Genomic DNA, 19705 nt, shown 5'->3' with positions numbered 1-19705 from the left:
ATGATGGAGACAATTATGGTTGTCCAGTAGTGCCTAGGGCCCCTGTCAGGCCCGTCTGGAATAACATGCAGTCGGCTAGGACAAGATAGTACCGCTGCCTGGGCTTGTTGAATTTACAGTTACCACACACACACACACACACATGCAGCACAGAGTTTAATGAAACCAACCTACACTGGTATGATATCCCTTGGGTCATCTCTGTCTCCTACGCTTCAAGCTCTGTGTCCCATCTTCCTCTCATTGTTGCAGCCAGACTCATCTTACAACAAAAACACTGAGGAGATACAGCAGAGCTGCGCAAGCTTAGTGTGGGAGAAAACTGCCTATTTTGCCCCATCTCACTATCCAGACCGTATAAACAAGTCAGGATTGTGGACATCTGTCTCCGCGTGTATAATGGATGATATAGCTGAAGGCCCTGAAAGACAGAGGGGCTGGGTGCCAGGAAGAGATAATGAACCTCCTTTCAGTCGTGGGAAATGTGGGGAGGCTTTAGTCACAAGTATATCTAATTTGAGTAAATCAGAGACCAACTTACAGCAAATGCAGGTCCCTGCTTGAGGGCTGATGTAGATGGAAGGAAGGCCGGCACTGCTCGAAAATGGATTCACTTTGATCTGCAATCCTTCAATATCTGTGCTGATAGAAGTAAAGCCATGGCAGGAGGAGCAGCATTCCTCCTGCCATGCCTTTCCTCTGCTGCTCTTCCTGCTGAGAAAATAAAGTTTATGAGCGAATCTGCACACGTTGTAGTGCTGTGCCCAGAAGACAGGCCAGCAAACCGGCACGCCTAGCTCCACATCTCCCGAGGCGTAGCCCAATCTGCCTCACTGCTCGACATCTGCCATCCTTGCCCTTACTCCAGAGTGGCATGTCAGCGGCACAGATGTGGCTCCACAAACAGCCGTTGACATGCGAGGCACGCAAGGCTGACCATGTTAGTTGAATGCTTAGGTTTTTTTTAGTGACCGTTTTCATTTTCCTGTATGATTAGAAAACATCAAATGTTGCATGTTATTGAAAAGAATTGAAGCATGAAAATATATTTTATATTTAGTAAATTCACATACCTTAACTTAATGGATGATAGGGAAATTCTTTTTCCTCTTCTGGGCTTCTTCTTATCCATTCTCATTATTGTGGCGCACTCCAGCCAATTCCCACCTGCTATGCATGTGCACCCAAACTGTGTACATTTTCCAATGTCATCTCTTCCACTAGCAGAGGACGATGTGATTATTTCTCTCCTCATTCTGCAGATTATTCCTTTATCACAGCCAGTGGAGATGGCAAGCAGAGAAGGAATGGTTACAGAGCCTGAATAACCTGCATAGAAAAAGAGAATTGAATCAGATTTGCAGTGTTGACTGGCAGCACATCTGATAGCCCCTGGAGCAGGCCTACAGATAAGCGCTGCGTCTTTATTAAAAACAGGCGTGCTTACCTCTGCATGGCAGTCACAATAAACAAGGCTGCCTGTCTGTTGCCTCTGTCCCTGTCTCTGTCCTCACACTGCCTGACAATGTGCTTGTTTGCCTAAGTGCAGACTTGCTATAGCATGACCTTGTCCCATTTGCTTCATTTGTCACCCCACATGGCAACCCTGAAAGTAAAATCAGTCCACGGAATTAGCCCCCTGCGTAACAAATCAATTCTCCTCATTTGTAGTGTTTTATTAGAGCCGAAATCTGCAGAAATATGCTTTGCCCAGTATTTATCCACAAAGCCACAATGTTTAATACAGATGAAGCAACACGATGTTCCAAGGCAGCTTCCCAGAATTGCCTCAGAACATATTTAGGTTAAGTTGTCTCACAAAATGGTGTCCTTTGTGAAAGTTTTTTTTTTTAACGACTAGCCAACGGTAGTATTTATCGGGTTCATGTTTTTTTGTTTGTTTTCACATCTCAGGAATAGATAAAAATCTCAGTGAAGGCGCCAGGAGATATTCCAAGTGGCGCTATAAATACCAGTGCAAATGTTTATAATGTCACTAAGGTGCAAGGTTATCACTGGGCTCTGTGACACACACACACATACACACTGACACCCTAACTGATGAGGCCTGGAGAGTATTAATAGGTCTCTGTATGGGAATAAGCTGTGGGAGAGAGTCTGCAGAAACATTAGAGACCTTGGATAGACAATCAGCCATTAAAAAAAATTGACTTGCTTTTGAAATGCTAAGATGCTCGTGTGTTTGTTCCAGGTAAACATGACGTCAGATCTGGAGGGGAGCGACATGCTGGCAGAGAAGGCTGACAGGAGGGAGTTCATCGACTTGTTAACCAAGATGCTGACCATTGACGCAGACAAGAGGATCACCCCTATTGAAACGCTCAACCACCCCTTTGTCACTATGTCACATCTCCTCGATTTCCCGCACAGCACACAGTACGAGTTGCTATTTATGTAATTAGCATTTTGAACTGTGAAATAACAACCGCCACTGTCTCACAAGACACGGCACTCATTCCTTGTCTGTCACCGTCATTGTCTGTCCATGCAGTGTGAAGTCGTGCTTCCAAAACATGGAGATCTGCAAGCGTCGTGTCAACATGTATGACACAGTCAACCAGAGCAAGACGCCCTTTATCACCCACGTGGCCCCCAGCACCTCCACCAACCTCACTATGACCTTCAACAACCAGCTGAACACTGTGCACAGCCAGGTAAAAGTGAAAAAAAATCCCTCTCTCAGTATGCTGTTGAGCAACCGCTGATAGTGAGCTACCAGACACAAGTATGTAGATTATTTTAGCAACAGTTTACTGTGTTTCCTCAGTATGTTCCAATAAAATTATCACTGAAGGAATGCAGCTGGTAGAGATAAAAGTACAGATAAAATACAAAAGCCTACGTGAGCTTTACTGTCACTACATACTGCATATGTATAAATATACAGCATGTATATATCTATGTATATACACTACGTAAGGGGGCGTGTATCACGATGGATAATTAAAGCCGAGCTGAAACCCTCGAGCAACAACATGAAAGATGCATCTCACTTACACACCCAGTCAAATGCTGTCTTAACCAAATAATTGTATTTTAAACACCCAACTGTCAGTTGTTGAACAGCTTAGCAGCCTGTGAGCGGCTCTTTCGCTCTTTGTTCTATTTTTTTTCGCCAGTCTGTTCTTCCTGTCTGTCTGCACGTTTCCATGCTCACTGGCCTGCCTTTCTGCCTTGGTGCATGTATATCTGTCTGCCTGCATTTCTGTCTGTGCCCCAGGTCCTGTGGGATTGTCACAAAGTGCTGATTACACACATGACAAGCCTCACTTCCTGCTTGCCTTGCATTCTGGGGCTTTCAGGCCTTAAGAATCCCTCCACCAGGCTTCCTCTCTTTTTCCCTCCTCTCACTCCTGTCCTCCTCTGTCTTCTCTTCTTTCCTCCCATTTCCCTGGGCTGAGCCTGTGGTGCTTTACCGCTCCGTTCCCGTACGGTCTGTGAATCGAAACTGCTGACTTTTGGCTTATGCCGGAATCACCAAGCATCGGGTTGCAAGGTTTTCCAGATTGTGCTTAGTTACAACTCCTGCTCCCCACCCTACCCTTCTCTTTAGTAAACAGAGTTCTTTATCACCAACTATATCGAGCCGGCTCACACTGTGTAGCATGCGACAAAAACCCCATCTTGCTGTGATTTAAATGGATTAACATTCCCTCAGCTTGTCTTTTCTGCGCCTGGCTCGCAGGGCATATAGACAGACTTAAGTTAGTGATTTATTCAGCTCGATTCATTTGCAAGAATGGAATGCATCTTTGGCTTGTATTTTGCTGCTTCCGTGCTTGTGTATGATGGATGCCACAATGCCATATTGATTATGTTCCCTCCCCTGGTGTTCATTGAACACGCTAAAGAGAGCAAATGAAAAATGAAAGCGCTGTCTCCCTCCGCCCCTACGAGCGCTTAATGAAAGGGCTAAAATTAGACAGTGTCTTGTGGAGCAAATACTACTTACGAGCTGAGCAAACGGTGTCTCTTAAAAGCATTTGTTTGTATCTGGGATGTTCCCAGGCAGTCTTAGTATGTCTTATTAATGGTCAAGACATGCCGGAGTTACCTAAGCTCATATAATTATAGAATGACTGTTGGCTTTGAAATATTACTCCTGTCAGGTTTATTGATTTCGAGGCTATATAACGAACCCATGACATGAAATGTCAAATTTAGCTGCTCCTTACAATATTAGCTCATATTGATTCCGTAAACTTTACGTTTAATCAGTCTTATATTATGATCTCCTTATGATTTTAGCGCACATTAAAGTGAAATTATTAAGGCGTTATCATATTTTAATGTTGATGTGTGGTTTATAGTTAAAATATAAAGTTAAAATATTAAATATAAACTGTGTACTGAGTCATATACTGTAAAGCGTCAATAAATTCATGATCAGCAAATTGTTGCAGCAGACAGTATGCATTTCTGTCCAGCAGAGCATTATTCCCATCTAAGGTAGAGTTAGTTTGCCAGTAAATGCTGTGAATTATACAAAATTATTAAAATCTAAATGTGCTTCGGTGGTGTTTTGCTCATTGATGGTTGATTATTCAATCATTTGTAGATCTGATTGCGTCTCTCCTCACATTCTGTCTCTGCCTCTAATTAATCAAATCAACTGTCCGCATATTTTAACAAATCAGACGTCCAATTTTCCTTATTCTTCCATTAGCTCTCCTCAATGATGGATGCCCCACTATCCATCTTCTCTTGATCCAACGGTTGTTTTGCATCTTTTATGTGTGCATTATTTTGCTAGAATATTATTACCTTTCTGTTTTGTTATTTTTCAACCATGCCTGCTGTTTTTTCTACCCTTCCTTCCTCGGTGCACTTCCCTATCATTCTCATCACCTACCTCCACCCTCATGATTTTTATTTTGATCCCATCATTCCTTTAGGCCACCAACCTGGCTCCCTCCTCCACCAACAATGCCACCCTTTCCTTTGCAAGTCCCGATGTCTCCATACTAAACTACCAATCTGCACTCTACCAGCCCTCCGCTGCCTCCATGGCAGCCGTGGCCCAGAGGAGCATGCCCCTGCAGCCGGGGGCTCCTCAGCTCTGCGCTGCCCGGCCGGATCCCTTCCAGCAGGCGCTCATTGTCTGCCCACCTGGCTTCCAAGGTAAGGAGGTCTGACCAGTCAGTATGCATTAATATGAAAGACTAGAGTGGGAATTGTACTCACCTGTGCAAAACACAAGTTCTTAGCTATGAGTGCCTTAACTAAAACAAGCCAGGATATGAAATTATCTACCATGCATACAGCACTGAAAGTGCTTTTAGTTCTATCTCTGCCCACTGGCAGCCCTCCTCCCTTTTTCTGTCTTTTTGTCATTTTGTTTTGCAGCTTTATCCTAGTACCCCAAAGGTAGTGTTAATCGTACCATACAAACGGTGATTCAATGATAAGTTGATGAGGCAATTAATCATTTGAAAGGAAATGTAATATCTTTGTGTAACCGTTACTCACGTTTGTCTCCTCTGTGTTTGCTCTGGGAGGACAGAGGAGCTCTGAGGCATTATTCTATTTGTTTACTTATTCCATCTGTGGAATTGGTGATAAAAACGAATTTCCATTATTAGAAGCTGCTTTTATACTATTGCCATGACTACTGTTTTTATTTTTCTAAGTGGCGTTGCTATGTTCAAACATAGCAGAAGAGCTGTGACATCTGTTGAGTGCAGATAAATCAGCACGTGTATAGTATAACACATGATCTGATTTCTTCGTTTTGCAGGTAGCATGATGTTGTTGTCACTGATAGGTGACATTATTGCTGCACTTACTTGTTGACATCCTTGGTGCATGTGCTTTATTTGTACACAGGGCTGCAGGCGTCCCCTTCCAAGCACACAAGTTACTCTGTGCGGATGGAGAATGCTGTTCCCATAGTGACCCAGGCCCCTGGTGCCCAGCCTCTTCAGATCCAACCTGGCCTGCTTACACAGGTAGGAAGATATTCGAGTATCACAGAGCTAATAGAGTTTTTTGGGTCTTAACAATACAAGTGCCTGTCAGACTTGGAGCTGCTAGCATTCAAACAAAGCTTTCTGCATCCCTTTTTTTCATAAGCCTTCTCTAAGAATAGTATGTATCGATGGAGGCTGGAAATCACTCAATGTTCGTGACCCTGCCCCTGCTGGCAGCTGTTTTTTTCCTGAGTGCATTCAGGCCAAGCTCTCCTGTGCATTGCTCCCTGTCTCTCTCCCTCTCCCTCTCTCTTTCTCTCTCTGTGCTCTTACTCTCTCACCCTCGCTCGCTCTCACTGCTGCCCCGCTCTCCTCGAGGCTGAGGCTGCCACGGTCTGATGCACACAAAGGCAGGAGCCTTTCACACAGAGAAGGCCTTCACTGGAGCCTGCACAGTGGAGCCTGAGCTTTAGCTGCTAATATACAGTTGTTGGATGTAACAGAGAGTGACTGTGCATCACTCTCTTCCTGCACACACACACACACACACACACACACACACACTGTCGACCACTTCCATCAACACACCACCTCTTTCCCTATGGAAATTTCCATGAAGGCTTTAAATATCTCTGAGAATCCAGGGAGTTTGAAGCACTCCCTTATCTCCAGTTAATCATGCAGTAGGCAGGCAGCAAAGCTCTGTGTCCGTATGTGTGTGTGCACGCCTGTGTTTCTGTGGTGGGTTAATCTGTCAGATACCAAATGGTGATTAGCTCCAGGGTTGCTTCCAAGTCAGGCGCTCCAAATTACAGGCCTCAGAGGATCTGGGAGGTCAGTGGAAGCTTGGATGAAGCTCTGCATGACCAAAGAATTCACAACATCACCGGATCCATGATGAATCGATCAGAGGCGAAACAGAATCAAGTAAAAAAAACATATTTGTCTTACTAAGGAAAACGTACATTACATGCAGTTATATAGCAGGTGTGGCTCACACATTGCTGCCATGCTCTGCAGGTATTCACCTCTGTCTGCACACATGTTAAACAAAGACAGGCAATAGTTAACACAAGCAGATGGTTTATATAGGCCAGCAAGCAGCACACCTAATAACTGGGTGTGTGGTGTGCCTGTGTGTTTATTCCTTTACTGGGAGGTCTCACAAGCTTGGCTGAGTCGTTGTTTGCCTCTCGGTTGCATTCTCCCCACCTGCGCCTTCACCCACCCACCGCTCATCGTGGGCCATTGCACTCTTTGCCCACCTTAGACCAATGCAAGTTTAGCCTCAAGCTCGCTGGATGAGCAGAGAGGGGTCGGAGTGAAGGAGGCTCCAAGCAGGGAGGCAGGGAAACCAGCAGGACCTTTATCTGGAGCAGGAATGCAGAAAATGTGGAAACAATTGGGGAGTGAGAGCTGGGGCTTTCAAAGCCCCGAGGTGACAAAGGGTTTTCACCCGGGAGTGTAGGTCGAGGTGGGAGGCGGTGGGCTGCTGATAGTGATGGTAGGCTCTGAGAAGAAAGAAAACGGCCTCTTAACTGGGTTACCATTTCAGGGCAGACAGGCTGGTTACACAACACAGACGCCTAGTGAGAGAGACATGTAGAGTGCCAGGAATGGAGATAGAACGAACAGGAGGTGGAGGAGCAGGAGATGGATGGATGTATTAGAGTCTCTTAATGGCATGTTGATAAAAGACCTTGGATGTGGTCTAAGATGTAAAGACCATCGCCAGCTCCAGAATGTTCCATTAGAGTTGTCAGTCATCAGTGCACAGACAAGGGAGCTCTACTGGCCTGCAGATGCCCCCCTGCAGCACTTCAACCACAGGCTTGTTGATTTGGACTTTGCAACGTGCCGCAGACAAAAACAATTCAACTTTGACAAGCCTGCAGCCAGACTACAGAACAAAACAGCTACTTTGTGTCAGAATATAATGGCACCAGACACAGCAAAGCAAAGATGTGAATACAAAGACAAAGGTTAAGATAAAGATAAAGGTTAAAAAAAAAAAAGTATCATTTGCACAGATTATCTGCTTTGCATTTTATGTGGTCTCTCTCTGTCTCTGTCTGTTCTCCTCTTCCTCTGTTTAAACGTGCGTGTGCTGCACATACTGATGCCGTTGTAAATAGATGTGCAAATGGTATTAAAGGAACAATTCATTAGCCCTGACATTAAAGTGCTAATCAATAGAGCTGCATTAAACTATTAGTGTTACACACAGTAACACACAAACACGCTTGGGCATGCATGCACGCACACTCATCCTGGCACATCTTGGGGTATATTATGCCTGATACTCCTCCTGTTCTGCATCAGAAATACAAAGTAGCCTCTTTCACAGCAGCTTGAATAGGCCAAGGAATTTAATTAGAACATAGGTTGATTTGACTCAAGTCAAACACATAATCACACTTAGACACACGCACGCACGCACACACACACTCACTCATACACAGGCAGACAAAGAAAGGAGCTGCTGTACATCTTTATTAAGTCCTGGTCTTATCTCTTTTGTCGATGGATGTCTCCTTGAAGCTGGCAGAGTTCATTTTGCATGCCCAGTAGCTGGTTTAAACCAGCTGTTCTGCGCTTTAGAAAACATACTGTAATTTATCACAGCACCCCTCAAACTTATCAGCCAAGTTCAATGAGTTCCCTTTGTTCATGCATTTCTAATGTTTCAATTAAAAGATGCAAAAATTAATTCATCGGATTGATCATGAAAAACTTTGCTGTCTCATGACAGCCTTCATGAAACAATATTAATACCGTTTATACCCTGGGAGTTTTGTTACAAAGCAGCTGAATGTTTTCTGTCCTCTTTCTGTCCTTTCAATCTCTGTTCCCTCTTCCCCCCTTCCTTTGTTTACCCCCCACTCTGTGTTCTCCTACCTCAGCAGGCCTGGCCCAGCGGCACCCAGCAGATCCTGCTGCCTCCAGCTTGGCAGCAGCTCACCCACACCTCAGTCCAGCATGCCACTGTCATCCCCGACTCCATGAGCAGCACACAGCCCCTCGCCAACTGGAGGTGAACAACTCTGCTTCCTTACTTTTAACTGCTCTCTGCATTGTGAATATTGTGGTCTGCGCAAGGATATATATTGACGCATGTCATTTCTAAGCTCCAAAAATAAAGCACTTTGTGAAATGAAGTTTATACACATAACATCAGGGACACATCCATAGTTCAAGTCAGATAAATTGATTTCAAAGGCCAGCAGTGGTTTTATAGCTTTTATAGGTCAAAATGTGTCATAGGAAGATGGTATGACATAAGACTGATTGACCAAGGAGCCTCTTCCTCCGTGACAGCTTGTCCTTTATCTTCAATGAATCACAGCCCTCTCGTGAACACTGCTGCTTTTATAAGAGCCGATTTACCTCAGGGAGATGGTATATATGTACGTGAAGAGACATCATGTCGAGTATAGCCTGTCACTGCGATGACTCAATAAATGGATAGATAGATTGGACAGGGCGATCTGCAGGGAGATAAGGTGAGATGCAGGTATATAATGTGTATGTGGAGAGCTGCTTGGGCCATGTATGCACAGATTCATTCGAGGCTGTCTATCTGTGACCAGACACACCCCCCCCTCTGTGTCTCTTTCTGCCTCCCTGTCCAGTGGCAGCTCTCTTGTCCTCAGAGAGACGATTGGAAAAGTGTCGCACTTCCTCTGCAGAGCTATCGCTCCACAGCTGCTGGTGTCAGCTCCTCTGCCCTCCCTCCTCGCTCTCCCACACTTGTTCCCTCTCCTCCTTTCGTCCTCCTAGCTGCTGTTAGCTGCTGCCACCCGCAGGCTTCTGTAGGAATTACTCATCCCGTCTTTCTTTTTCCTCACCAGTGTTGGGTCTGATTATCCTGCGATATCTGTGTATTTTTCAGCATTTCATGCTCTGCTACTTCTCTTTCAGGTTTCTTATTGTTGCGCTAACATAAATATGTTTTATATTACAGGAATTCCCATCCTCATGGCAGCCATTATAATCCCATCATGCAGCAGCCAGCCTTGTTGGCTGGCCATGTCACTCTCCCATCCAACCAGACGCTTAATGTGGGAGTGGCACACGTCATGAGGCAGCCCTCATCCAATAACAACTCCTCTTCCAAAAAGAACAAACAGCACCAGATGTCTGCCAGGTACTTTGACACTCACATTATTCTTGATTTACTGTAAATCATCACATTAGTAGCTAAAGACCATGTTCCCCCAAAAGATCATGATGTCTTTTAATTTGGAGTTCCTTGAGCTTCAGCATGTGTGTGTGTGTGTGTGTTGTCCTCTGTGTGACATTTACCCTGTTCTCCATCTTTCTATAAGGAACATGTCAGCCTATGAGGTGTCGTCCTCTCAGGCAGTGCTGTCCCCGCAGCGTTCCAAGCGGGTAAAGGAGAACACGCCCCCACGTTGCGCCGTGCTACAGAATGGCTCTGCATCCAACTGCCCACCCCCACAGGGATGTGGGGGAAACGGGTGGGGGGCTAGCGAAGCAGAGCAAGCTTCCAGCACCACCCGCGACCATCAGCACCAGCACCACGTCCCCAGACAGACCATCATCATCCCAGACACGCCCAGCCCTGCAGTCAGCATCATCACCATCAGCAGTGACACGGATGAGGAGGAGGACCACAAACAAAACAATAGGTCAGTTTGAGGGTTTAAGTGATTAATGTGTTTAGCTCATTTCATACAGGGAAGGAAGTTTGTTTATCACTGGGGTTAGCAGGGTTTGGCATTCTACTGTGAATTGCTGCTGAGCCAAAATTGGCATGCGTCTGCTTTGAGGATAGAGAAACGTCTTCACCATTGCCAGAAAAACAAAGAAGACAACTTTCAGCCATCTTAAATTGTATTTTTCTGCAATCATACATTTTGTTTTTTTAAAGGTTGTGTTTGATTACATATTTTTTGATCATCTGATCATCAGATAACTCAGCTACTATAAAAGGACTTTGATCTCATAAAATGCTAACCATGACACCCAAGGCCAGTGGTAATCTCTATGGAACCATTAATCAAATCATGTTTATAACCATGCAGTCATCTGACAACTGAAAAACAACTCAACCCTGTGATAGCCGTACTGTAATGTGCTGCACTGTAACACAAAACAAGACTAGGAAACATTTGGGATGTATGTTTTGACACATGTTCTAAGTAATGGAGTTAGGTTCAGGGTGCAAACTTGGCTGCGACGTACAGTAAAAGGAAATATAGAATCTGATATTGATCAATACAGTGAAAATATTTTACCAATAAGCCAAAACATTTAATGTTATTATGTTCATGGCCTTGAGTCAGTGGAGCTGATTAATGTTTCTCTCTGATCCCTTTTTGTTTTCTCCAGTTCATCTTCAAAGCAGCGGAAGAATGTCATCAGTTGTGTGACGGTCCATGATTCACCTGACTCCGACTGTTCAAGCAACAACAGCCCATACACTGTGGAGTCTAGAGCCCCCAATAACAACAGCTACGACACAAAGACCACCATCCTGGACAACTACAACAATGGAAACCCCCGCACCATCATCATTCCCCCTCTCAAAACCCAGAACAGTGAGGTCCCAAGTGAGTGTGAGCGCCTGATGCCAGGTAAAGGGACTTGTCCTTTCCTAAAACACAGCCCTGTGCATTAGTCAGTAATTATTATGTTGTCAGGTATTAAAGTTGAGCTTCCCAAATTAACCAGACTTGTAACCTCTCGTGTGCAGATGCAATGAACCATCAGAATTCTGCTTACAAATTCAAATCCTCCAATGGAGTGGTGTCTGGCAATAATCACGTACCAGGGGGACTGACTGGAGGGTCCTACAGACAGCAGCGCTCAGGGCCTCACCCCCTCCAGCAGCAGCCTCTCAATCTCAGCCAGGTAAGGAGGAACATGTTATCACTCATCTGTGTGTTAATGTGTGTGTGTGTGTGTGTGAAACCTCAACTCTAGATGTTACCCTTGGACAGAGCCAGGCCAGCTCTGACCCCTCTTTACAGACTTCGAGCTAAGCAAACCAGCTAAAGGCAGTAGCTTCATATTTATTGTACAGACATGAGAATGATATTGACTTTCTCATCTAACTCTCTGAATCTATTCCATTTATAATCCAGTAGTATACAATAATGTCTGTAATAATTTCCATTTCATTCAGCCCTTCTGCTATATCCTCTTCCAGGCCCAGCAGCACATGGTAGCCGAGCGAAATGGAGGTCATCGGCGCCAGCAGGCCTACATCACCCCCACCATCGCCACTCAGGCCCCGTACTCCTTCCATCACAATAGCCCCTCTCACACGGGCAATGTCCACCCACACCTGGCTGCCACACACCTGCCCAGCCAGCCCCATCTATATACCTACACAGGCCCTGCTACTCTGGGCTCTACTGGCACCGTGGCTCACCTGGTGGCGTCACAGGGCTCGGCACGCCACGCAGTCCAGCACGGAAGCTACCCACCAAGCATCGTCCACCAAGTCCCAGTTAGCATGGGCCACCGTGTGCTGCCCTCACCCACTTTGCACCACAGCCAGTACCAGGCCCAGTTTGCCCACCAGGCCTACATCAGCGCCTCGCCCGCCTCCACTGTCTACACTGGATACCCACTGAGCCCCACCAAGGTCAACCAGTACCCTTACCTCTAAAGAAGACACTGACTGACACTGGAGAGCCTGACCGAGCTCTGCTGCTTCCCCCAAAACCACCCGCCCTGAGCCCCGTTGACATCCTGAACATCCTTTCCTCGACCTCAGACATAAACAGAGAAAGAGGAACATGCAATCCTCATGAAACTGTCACGTATAACTTGAAGATGTAACAAGAGAGAGAGAGAAGAAGAAGAAAAGATTTGCAGCCTCTCTAGAAGGGAAAGATGGGGTTGAATTTCAGAGGGGTACAGTTCAAAATGTTTCTTTTAATTATTTTTCCTGAAAGGGCCAGTTTTTGTTTTTGTCTGTTCTTTGCTTTACTTTATGAGGAAAGTAACGTCTCATTAGTTTTACAGGGAAGTTTAAAACAGGCCTTTTGGGACAGTAGAGGTTTTCTGGTTTGTTTTCTTTTATTTTCCCCTCTTAAATTTGGGAAGTGACTGTTGAACAGAGGTTACTGACTGGAAGTTCGGAATCCCAAGGGATTTGGGAGAAGGTGAAATACGGAAACCTGCTGCTCTTCAAAGAAAAAAATATTGATGGCCTTGAACTGTCTTAATATTTCCAAATCATTCATGGTGTGGGGAGAAAAGAGAGGCAATTCTCCCACTCCACCTTCTCCAGTCGAGGAGGCTTCTGGAAATATAACCAACAGAAGACAACAAACTTTTTAGTGTATTTATAGATATTTTTTTCCTTTATGTTTCACCTTTATGACGATACTTCAGTTTTAGCTAGGTGTCTTAGCTGGGCCCCGTTCTTAGAATGTAGCAGTCTGCACCTGTTTGTTTTAAGAAGAAAACTTTTTTTTTTTCTGATACCAATAGATTTATTTGTTTCTCTTTTTTTCAATGTGATTGCACAAAGTGGTTATAATAACATAGGCATGTACAACGTGATTGTCTGTGTGTGCTACTGTCAGCCATGCGTGTGTAGTCCACCTCCTCAAAAAACTCTTCAGTCTTTAGGTTTTGACCATTGTTCCCTCGTAGTGCCTTACAGATATAACGACACAGTTTACTTGGCTTGGATCCTGAAAGCCACAAGAGACTATAGCTATACTTAGAGAGACATGTTTTCCCTGGTTTGACATCCTAGTTGGGGCAGTTGTAGCTCTCTTCCAGGTGTAGGCTCAGCCCTTGCTGTTTCTTGTCCTTAATGACAGCATACTATACGTGATGAAGATTAATGTCAGAGTTGATATCACACCGAGCTATTTTATTATGTGTGCATGAGATAACTTGCCTGGGGTACTTACCAAAGTCATAGATAAATTCTTGTTACATTTGCTCTGGATATTAATGTAAATATGAAAATGTACAGTATAGCTGTAGCTGTAAACCTCTATCACAGTGGCACTCAAAATGTGGCTTTAGTTTGGAATATATTTGTTTGTTTGGAATTCATGCATCGTGATTACAGAGCAGAGATATTAGCTCAGTTTTCATGTACAGGGAATGAGTTACAGTACAATGTTTGAGACACAGTAGAGGTCGTATTTTTTAAGGTTAAAAGCTAGTCCGAGAGAAGGGCCTGACAGAAAGTGATGGTTGCCATGAGGGTGATTCTGCGAGGCTAGAAATAGCCAGGCTGCAGCGAGGAGACAGAGTATCGAGGGTTGTTTGAGAGAGATACTGTGTAGGCACGAGTGAGAGGGCTGGTTGAAAGCGTAGGGTCAGTTTAAGTAGGGACTGTGGAGGGCAGGGTGAAACTCTCTATCTTAAATGGGACTAAAATGGTAGCAAGTTGGCACTGAGCAGGTTGATAGTAACACTGAGCCCGAGTTGTCGGTAGGAGCCGCAGGGGGCACTACCTTACCCGAATGCACACTTAGAATTCTGACATGAATCCTTTTGTTGTTGTCATACGTTGCTGTTGTTGTTTGTTTCTCCAGCAAAGATAATTGGAAGTTATTTGTTGCGATTGAGGTTTGGGTAGCATCTCAGAGCTGTAAGAACAGAACAGAAGGGAAATGCCACAGCATACACCTGGAAGGGCACCTTGTGGCTGATTTGCTGTAACTGTCCATTTGTCTTCAAACCAGGTACACCACAGACATCGCCACGCCAGCTGAACGGGATACCTGAACACTTAGAGAACCAATAGGGCTGTCGCTTTGTGTGTTTGCTGCTTGATTTAACAGGCGTTGTTTTGTTTTTGTTTTTTTTTTTTCTTGTAGCCATTGATACAAATAATCTCCTCTGTTCATTTGTCCTCTTGAACGTGGGCACATCAGGACCGCTGGTGGTTTAGTGAAAGCCTTCCCCTCTCCTTCATGGTATGCCATAGTACTTGCATTTGAAGTGATTTTTTTTTCTTTTTTTTTTTAACTTAACATTATCTTGAACTTTTTGACATGGCTGTAGTACATGTTGTGTTTATTTTTAGAGATTGTTGCAATAATTCTTGTGGGTGTTTTATCAGAGTGTGTGTGTGTGTTTTTATTATGTGTCAGGCTCATTTCTATTTTGTAACCTGGGGGTTGATGTACAGTAATATTTAGTATTCCGTGGAGGTGGGTGCACCTGTGTAAAGTGTTCGAACACTGCTGATGATAGTGTTGAGTTGATGATAATCCAATGGGGCCCTTATAGATAGATACTTTGGCTTGAAGGTTGCCACACCCATGTTTGTCCAACAATAACTTCAAAAGTCTCTTGATGGGCCCCCAAAGTGGTTTGTCATCCTGGTACTCCCCAAAAATCTCCACTCGCCGTCAGCTCCAGCATGCAAGCCTAGGGTGCGGGCAGTTAAAGATGTGATTACATAGCACGTTGCTGGTTACATCATTCTTCTTTGTTCTGTTGTTGTCTTTTTCTTTTATTGTATCTACTTAATTTCCTCTAGGTCACTGGGGCCTAAGCACACACGCGTAAGGGAGATGATTTTCCATTGAGATCTTTTGGCTCCTCTGTTAGGAGGCAGACTACTGAAACATTCCACTGTTGAAGGGAATTTGGCGTTACCCATGCTACACTGCTGTCCTATCCCCCTCTCCTCTCAGCACGGGGATAGCTATGCCACACTTGTACTTTTTTGCTCCTCCCACCAAAGAATACAATAGATTGATCGTGTACAGCACAGCATCGTACAGTACAAGCAATCCTCCACAGCGTTGCTAGGACAGACAGGCAATAACTTCTGGTCTCAACTTTAAACGCTTTACAAGTGCTTTCGAGGACATGTTGTTTTACCCCCATACAAATGCATGTGTGCATACCATGCACGAGTACACAAGGAGAATTTAACATACTCAATTCATACATACAGCACAGTCGTGAAATTGTTTAGGATCTGGACACTCAACTATGAGAAGAAGCTTTTTTCTGTTTCACTTCCATTACTCATCACACTTGGCCCCTGTCTAGATTGAATGATGAGAAAATTATCTAACCTCTCTCCAAATTGTTAAGCCAGTTATTTTTTACGTTGTTGATGTTGTAGCTTTATTGTTGTTGTATTAAAATTTGTAAAAAAAGAAGAAAAAAAAAGAAAAAAAAGAAAGAAAAAATGAAAAAATTGTTTTACATTAGCGTGCCATGGAATAGACTAACCTGTAAAAATGAATTAATCAAAAATGTACCAACTATACCTTTAAATCCATGGTCACCTGCACAAAATGAATGTAATACGTGACCTGCGACATCTGAAATGGCTTTAGATCTTTCTCCGTGCGTGACCATACATTTAATTTCTACACCGTTTGTGGCCATGCATGATGCAATAATTATACATTCGATCTCCAGCAAACTCCCATATGAGAGAAATAATGTAAAATTACCACTATCCTCGTGATTAGGGGGATATCAAATGATTGCTATTTTCTCAAATGAAACATCCAATTATGAGTAGCCCTGTATGCGCAACATTGTGGAAAATGACTTGATGTGTATGATACCTTTGTCTATTGCTCTGTTTCACATAACCAATGTTTTGTGTTTTATAAGAAAGGGGAATCAGAAATGTGAGCATTAACGTAGATCGAGTGACCTTACAATTACCAAAATGTGCTTAAGTAGAGTGTAAAAATGTTTTGTGTTGTTGAAGTGAGCTTAGCCTTCCTAGCTAGCGATTTTATTGTTAGAGTACTGCCATCCAAATAACCATCAATACCTCCAAAGGTTTAAGGTGACATTAAATTAGAGAAACGTAAATAAGGCAGTATCTCACTCTCTATGAAGCCTACCATTCTCCTATAAAATACAGACTTCAAACTTCCAACTTTGCTCATGGTGTTATCGTGAATACTCCTCAAGAAACATTCCTGAGAGCAAGATGTCGCACTGTGCTATATTAGTCTTCTTCAGACAAACTCTTTCAAGGTGACTTGAAGCTTAGCAAGAAATGAACAGACAACCCACAACGCCGACCCGCACACTGGTACAGTGTAAACCATTTGGCAAAGTCACAGCTGCTTCCCAAAGTACAAAGAGGTTAGACACAGGTGTTAGGCGGATTAATCATGAGCTGATGTACTTTCTGTCACCAGGAAATTCATAATCTAGCTACACAGGCATTCTTAAAGCCCTTTTGGATGAGAGTGTGTGTTTTCTTCTTTTTTTTTCTTTTTTCTTTTTTTTTTTACCTTTGTTGAGGAGATCTGCTCCTCTTGCTGGCTATTCCTTGGGGGAATTCAGGGTGAGGTGGTCAAGGTTTGATGCCATCACTAATAGAGGGTGTCCGATGATTACAATGTATGAGTTTAAGAACCAAAACTGATTGAAATACGATTGTTTTTCTACTATGTTCATTTATTCCAATTTGTGTAAAACCAGGCAAGGATATCAATCCATTTCTACCACCTTAAATCCCCAGTTTACTGTGTTGTAAGATGTTTGGTCCCACTTTACATAACTGCAAAATGTAGCTTTTCCCAATCTACTTTCAGAACATAATTTTTTTTGTGGTGTCAATGAATTGAATCTAGAAGTGGTAGACCAAAGCTACATTCAAAGCCAGATTTGACTGTTTACACCACAAATGTATTCATCTTAAGCTAGAGGTCAGGTCAAAATCCCTTTTGGTACATTCTCAAACTTCTAACAGTAAATTAACGTAGCTCAATTTTCTTAAATAGCTACTTGCACATTAATGCAAGTGTTATATCAGTTTATTTACATTTTCTAAAAACCTAAGAGTGCATCAAACCCTGACCCCCTTTTGTGTCCATTGCTGTATGGTTTCTCAATGGTGTAAAATCTCATTCTTTGTCCATAAAGCTAATGTGTGCTGCAGTATTTCCTAGTATACTTCTCTGTTAATTGTCTTTTCTTCTTTACTTTTTGTTTATTGGGCTGTGATGTCTCATTATTTCAATCTGTTGATGTAGCGTTCTATGTATACCCTGTTCCTTAGCTTAATATTATTAAGTATGTTATGAGAATGGATATTTTACTGGCTTTATAGAATGTTTAAATAAATATAATAATGACAATAAGAAGAAGGATTAATTAAACCTCCTAACAAGTTGAGTACTTGCTACTAAGCGCTTGTGTTACCATTATGATGTTGTGTGCTTCTCTTAATCATTTTCGTTGTAGAAAAATGGAGTGAATTTATATTAGGCTTCGAAAAAACTAATGATAGCATTGTAAATTTTACAGGAGGATTTTAACAGACAAACAGCTTTCGTCAAATAGAAGAATATAGTTATTTTAATTGTCCTCTTTACTAACTGTAGGGTGAGAAGGGGCTCGCGTTGTGGTGAACTATGTTATAGCTTGTTATTCACTGTTACTTTCGATCATTTTTTCGGTCTCCAGAGGTGAATCGAGTTATTAATGAGAATTTGTATGCTCACATATGCATATTGTATATGTGTAGAAATGTAATCACACTTTGTCTTGGATTTACATTAAACTGTTAAGTCACGGCACCTGTCTCCTGTCTTCTACTGTTATATCCTGTTTTTTGAGAAAGAAAATAAAGATATACAACAATATTTTGTGTATATATATATATATATATATATATATATGTGTGTGTGTAGAGAATAGAATAGTATAGAAACATTTGGCACCCAAATATTTATGTTGTTTTCTGTCTGCTTAGGCCTTATTGATGCTTGGCAGAGCTACAGTATTACTTGAGGTGACCAAACTACATGTGACTATTACAATGATTAAGGTGTTGTTTTTTCCACAACAAAGTTAATAGGAGAGTCAGGTACAGTAGATGTCAATTAAGGATGACGATACAGTCTTAAAAAGAGGTCTAATCATGTACAGTAGTGAACACCTGTGTTGATACCAGTCCATAGTTGTGTAGAGGCATCAGTGTGTAACTATACTATACTCCGAGACCAAAGTGGAGTTATTTCATCGAGCTATTTTAGCCATGTTTTTCTCCTTGGTGAGAGGTGTTGTAGATCTGAGGTCAAAGGAACTATCAGTCACTGTTAGTAAACCTGGCCCTGAGCAAGCCACTGAATCCAGTAGTGGAAGAAGCATTTTATTCCCTTATAGGTTAGTGCATTAGGTAAAAGTAGAAATATTATCCATCCATCCATTATCTGTAACTGCTTATACTCATCAGGGTCATGGTGGGGCTGGAGACTATCCCAGCTAGTAGAAATATGATAGAAAATTACTAAACTACAAGGACAGGAGGACTACAACAGTGTATATAGTATAGAAAATAAATGAACTCATGATACAAACATATGGCCAGTGTGAGTGTTATAGTATATTCTATTAAAGGCTTGTTAACATGAATGCATTAATGTGTAAGTTGCATTATACCGTCATAGTTATGGTATGCTACGTATTATTTGGGAGTATTGGGATGGGTAGTTCAATCTTCTACAATATGTTGTATAAGCTTATCATATTGTGTATTTTGGATGTGAAATCTGAATTAGGAAAGCAACTATAAGCCCTAACTATAGCCGACAAATAAATGTAGTTGGGTAAAAAGTAAAAAACAAACAAAACAATTTACATTTACCAATAGTATTATAAACATACGCTAAAGTTAACCTATGAGATAGATCTGAGTTTAAATTAAACATGTACAAAGAAATTAAGCCTGTCCTATGTAATTAAAAATGCACAGAAAAAATAAACTTGTTACAAGCAGAAATCGAAATAAAATTAAAAATAGATTATCATTATTTTCAGAAATATGAGGTAGC

At 42.7% G+C, this 19705-nt stretch overlaps 1 protein-coding gene across 3 annotated transcripts in view; it reads left to right on the top strand.

The window, feature by feature from the left end:
• Positions 1-18448, top strand: part of hipk2 (homeodomain interacting protein kinase 2) — a 70815-nt gene extending 52367 nt beyond the window's left edge. The window contains exons 6-15 of one of the 3 annotated variants that reach the window (XM_019256983.2): positions 2213-2397; positions 2513-2675; positions 4917-5142; positions 5848-5969; positions 8837-8964; positions 9895-10077; positions 10259-10582; positions 11286-11530; positions 11650-11807; positions 12106-18448. In XM_019256983.2, coding sequence (XP_019112528.2) covers positions 2213-2397; positions 2513-2675; positions 4917-5142; positions 5848-5969; positions 8837-8964; positions 9895-10077; positions 10259-10582; positions 11286-11530; positions 11650-11807; positions 12106-12570 — 2199 coding nt within the window. In that variant the 3' untranslated portion in view covers positions 12571-18448. Of the gene's footprint in view, positions 1-2212; positions 2398-2512; positions 2676-4916; positions 5143-5847; positions 5970-8833; positions 8965-9894; positions 10078-10258; positions 10583-11285; positions 11531-11649; positions 11808-12105 lie in introns of all 3 variants that reach the window. The other 2 variants (XM_019256984.2, XM_010756808.3) reach the window with 2 other exon arrangements.
• Positions 18449-19705: the final 1257 nt, after the last annotated feature.

The sequence above is a fragment of the Larimichthys crocea genome, chromosome XXI, assembly GCF_000972845.2.
Source record: "Larimichthys crocea isolate SSNF chromosome XXI, L_crocea_2.0, whole genome shotgun sequence".
Taxonomy (NCBI): Eukaryota; Metazoa; Chordata; class Actinopteri; family Sciaenidae; genus Larimichthys; species Larimichthys crocea.
Note: the sequence above shows the minus strand (reverse complement) of the source record. Positions and strands in the feature narration are given on the sequence as shown.